General features: G+C 39.9%; 1 protein-coding gene across 1 annotated transcript in view; it reads left to right on the top strand.

Annotated features, from left to right (window-relative positions):
• The window catches only part of LOC101590634 (cytosolic beta-glucosidase), a 136,244-nt gene that overhangs the window by 36,769 nt on the left and 95,402 nt on the right, over positions 1 to 4,073 (top strand). Inside the window, exon 2 of the mRNA XM_023699343.1 lies at positions 1,203 to 1,430. Within this exon, the coding sequence (XP_023555111.1) occupies positions 1,203 to 1,430 (228 nt within the window). The remainder of the gene's footprint in view (positions 1 to 1,202; positions 1,431 to 4,073) is intronic.

Genomic DNA, 4,073 nt, shown 5'->3' with positions numbered 1-4,073 from the left:
GAAATTTGTTCTTATGTAGCAAACCTGGTAAAATACTTCCGGCTTATAAAAAGGAATTGTCTTGTCCTCTGAATAACTACTATGAAGACAACAATATGCAATGTATTAATTATTATAGCTGTCCTACTAACCTGTTTTGAAACTGTTCCATTATAAAAAGGAATTGTACATAGCATAATAAAGCAGGCTCCATGTATATTCTCCCTAGTTTAAGCAATAAAACATGACAGATGCAGTGGAAGTCCCCTTATGACCCTCCCCTTTTCCATTTCCTTTCTTTTCCCCACAAAATAATCATTAGTCAGGATTCATCCTTCCTAGGCATTTTGCTAAATGTTAACTTCATTTGTGTATTTTTAGAAGATATGGGTTATTTTTATACATTCCTAAAAATACAAAACAAGATAAATATACCATATGTATTATTTTTAAAAAGGAAAAGACTATCTTAGTCCAGTTATAGGTTTATAGAAACATTGAGCAGGAAGTGAACTTCCCTGACTCTAGCTCATGCTGGAAGCAGTGTGCCTACCTGGTTTCTCTGAAGGAAAGGGCCTTGCTGGGCTGTTTTGGGGTTGGCTATTAGGTTAAGTTCCCAGTAGAAGTGAGGCCTGGTATAGTTTTCAGATTCTTGTACTAGGCAGAGCACTTGACACAAATATTTGTTGAGTTCCTGAAAGTCTGAATGAATATATTTTGAATATTTCTATCAATCACAGGTAAAAACTACTACAAATAGTAGGCTGGACCAACACGGGCTCTACTAGGAGCAAACAGGAGAATAGGGTTCAAGTGCAAGGGGCCAGAGATAAGATCAGAGGTCTACATGGTAGGTGAGGACAAGGTGTATCAGTCATGGCCGCTGGGGATATTCCCAAGCAGGTGGTGCTTTTCACTTAGACATTCATAATCTGGGCCTGCCTCTGTTTACTGTCTGAAAAGATCTTCAGATAATGAACCATGATGGCCTGCTATGCAGCGGTGCTATGCAATAATTTTTCATTTGCCACGAGTGAGCTTCAGAGATCAAGGACAGCTAAACACATAATCCACTCATGCGTGTTATTTTAAGGGCATATCTTAAAGTTATAAATACGGTACACTGAGTTAATGAGGTATGTTCTTTTTGTGACAAATATTTACATTCCACATATGCCTCTTGATGTCAAGAGCGTAACCATTTCATTTTCTCCTTTTCTCAGGAGGCTGGGATACAGATGGAAGAGGCCCTTGTGTCTGGGACACATTCACCCATCAGGGAGGAGAGAGAGTTTTCAAGAACCAGACTGGCGATGTAGCTTGTGGCAGCTACACTCTGTGGGAGGAAGATTTGAAATGTATCAAACAGCTTGGACTGACTCATTACCGCTTCTCTGTTTCCTGGTCACGTCTGTTACCTGATGGGACGACAGGTTTCATCAACCAGAAAGGCAAGTGTTTCTTAAAAATAGAAGGTTGCAGCTTTAATTCAAGGTTATTGCTGCAGTCTGGCATAATTAATCCAGTGTGCTATTCTGTCGTCTAGCTTTGAAATTGCAAGTTTTCAGAGTGATGATAGGACAAAATTTTTGAAATGGGTTTGCATTATCTTTCTTAAAATTATTTTAGTTTTTTATGACTATGGTGATCTTCTTGGAGGGGGGATATGGAGATAGGAGGAAGTTGGAATAGGGGTTTTATTTATGTAAGATGTTATCTGAATGTTAACCTGCAAATGAATTTCAAAGAGTTTCAGGGCTCTGTTTTCAGTTGTATAGCCAGGGATGAGCTATGGAAAGCCCTGGAGAAGTTGAGATGGGCCTGAGCATTTCAGCTGGACCAGGATCATGGCAGTAAATAGGAGTCAGCACTGCACCTCCCTAGAGTCTACTTCCTGCAGAATCAGTACCAGCTACTCCACTTAATACTTGTGCAAGTATCTCTTGGCACAATTTCCCCATGAGTAGGAAGGAATGCTATGGAAGTTCATGCTTCAGACAGTTGTTGAAAGATTAAATGAAATAATCTTTATAAAGTGCTTAAAACTGTCCCTGGAATATCACAAACACTCAGTGAATGGTAGCTATTACTCTTATTATGCTTTGAAATTAAAGAGACCATCCACAGCCTGTTGCTTATTAAGCACTTTCACATACATTTTATGTACCCCTCACACCAAATAATTAAGGTATGATGATCATGTTTTCCACCACTGTGTGTTCAAATCCACATATTTGCAAATAGTGGATTTGGAATCTACACCTAAAGTCTGGCTAGTTTCCATATAACTGATTTGGAAAACTAGGACCTGAGGGCCAAATCTGGCCTGCCACCTACCTCTGTAAAATAAAGTTTTATTGGAACACAGCCATGTTCATTCATTAAACATGGTCTGTTGTTGCTGTCCTACCATAATAGCAGAATTCAGTAGTTGGGGCAGAGACCATATGGCCTACACAGCCTAAAATATTTACTATCTGATCCTTTACAGGAAAAGTTTGCCAGTCCTGGCACTACAATATATGGCTTTTAAATAATGATCTTTTTAATAGTTTTTTTTTAAATTTATTTATTTATTTATTTAGTGTGTGTGTGTGTGCGCGCGCGTGTGTGTGTGTGTGTGTGTGTGTGTGGCCAGCTCAGCCCACCAGGGGGCGGGGCTGGCTGGCATGTGGTGCTGGGGGATTGAACTGCGGTCCTGTGCTTTGCCAAGCTTGTTCTAAGTAGGTGCTTTAGACCACTGAGCCATCTCACCAGCCCAATAATGATCTTTTATTTGGAAGATACTTCATATTACTCATAGAGCTGGGAGTAGGTGAGGTGAGTGAGGCATCTGCAGTGAAAATCTGAGTGTTCTTAAACACAGGATGGGCACCTGTGTGACCTGGGCAGGAAGGTACTGTCCTCCCCCTATTTTCCCATGTGTCCCACACCCAAGGGCCTCACCTGTGCAGAGGAGCTCTTTAGGGTTAAGTTTTAATGCCCTATACAGGAACATCCATCATGACAGTTCTCCATGGGCTCACGAACTTGTCGTGTGAATTTCACAAAAAGTGGGGAACCACTCTATGGGACACAGTTCCTGGCTTCACATGAAGCATTGGCTTTGATTCTGTACAAAGTAGCCTTTGACTCATTGCTGTTAACTGAGAGCCTACTTTCTTGACATTATGGGTTTAGTTTTTATTTTGACCAGAAATTAATTTCTTGTTCAGTTTTAAAGTGAGCTCGTAATTCTCCACCCTCTTAATCTGGCATCTATTTCCTCCTCCTCCTTGGTATCACCATACCCAGGGTAAAGCTTTGCAGCAATGGTTTTCCTTTGTGTATGCAACTCTTACACACCTCTAAGCATACTGCATGTCAGGCACACATCAATGTCCCTGCTAAGTATGAACAATACAGTTATAAGAGAGTCCCTCAGGTTTCTGACATGGTAGTTGACAGATAATTCTACCTTGTTCACCATTGTGATCTAGTCCAGGAGCTTCCATAGAGATTCAGTGAATGGTTACTTAATCTAATTTAATTAGATCAATAATAATCATAAAATCACTTTAATGATAACAATGGTTGCTGTTAATTGAGCATATTCTATGTACAACTCACTTTGCCAAGTATATTTATATATTGTGCTTCATTTTGCATATTTAATGCTTCTAACAGCCTTAGAAGTGAGGAGCTTCTCACAATGGAAGGAAAACCCTTAACATGGGCAGGAGGTGAGGTGTGAAGTTTCTGTGATGAAAAATTTAGTTAGCACTAGGCTCGATCTAACTTGTCTGACATCAAAAACTTGCTCTCTAGGTTGGAACTGTTTTACAGTCTCATCAAACCAATTGCATTCTTTGTGCTGGGATTGCATATCAGAAAAGTAAAGAGGAGACTCCATGTCACTGAAACTCTTCCCTAGGTGTTTGAAATTTTTCTAAAACTAAATTGGCACCATAAGCTGATATGAACCTGCACGAGAAATCTTTTTCATAATTATGGCTTATTCAAATTATTCTATTTGATGAAATCTCTCTCTCTCTCCCTCTGTCTCTGTCTCTCTCTGTCTCTCTGTCTCTCTGTCTCTCTGTCTCTCTGTCTCT

This window comes from Octodon degus, unplaced genomic scaffold (assembly GCF_000260255.1).
Source record: "Octodon degus isolate 3935 unplaced genomic scaffold, OctDeg1.0 scaffold00006, whole genome shotgun sequence".
In the NCBI taxonomy this organism is placed as follows: Eukaryota; Metazoa; Chordata; class Mammalia; order Rodentia; family Octodontidae; genus Octodon; species Octodon degus.
The sequence above is the reverse complement of the archived record's forward strand: the minus strand, read 5'-3'. Positions and strand labels throughout refer to the sequence as shown.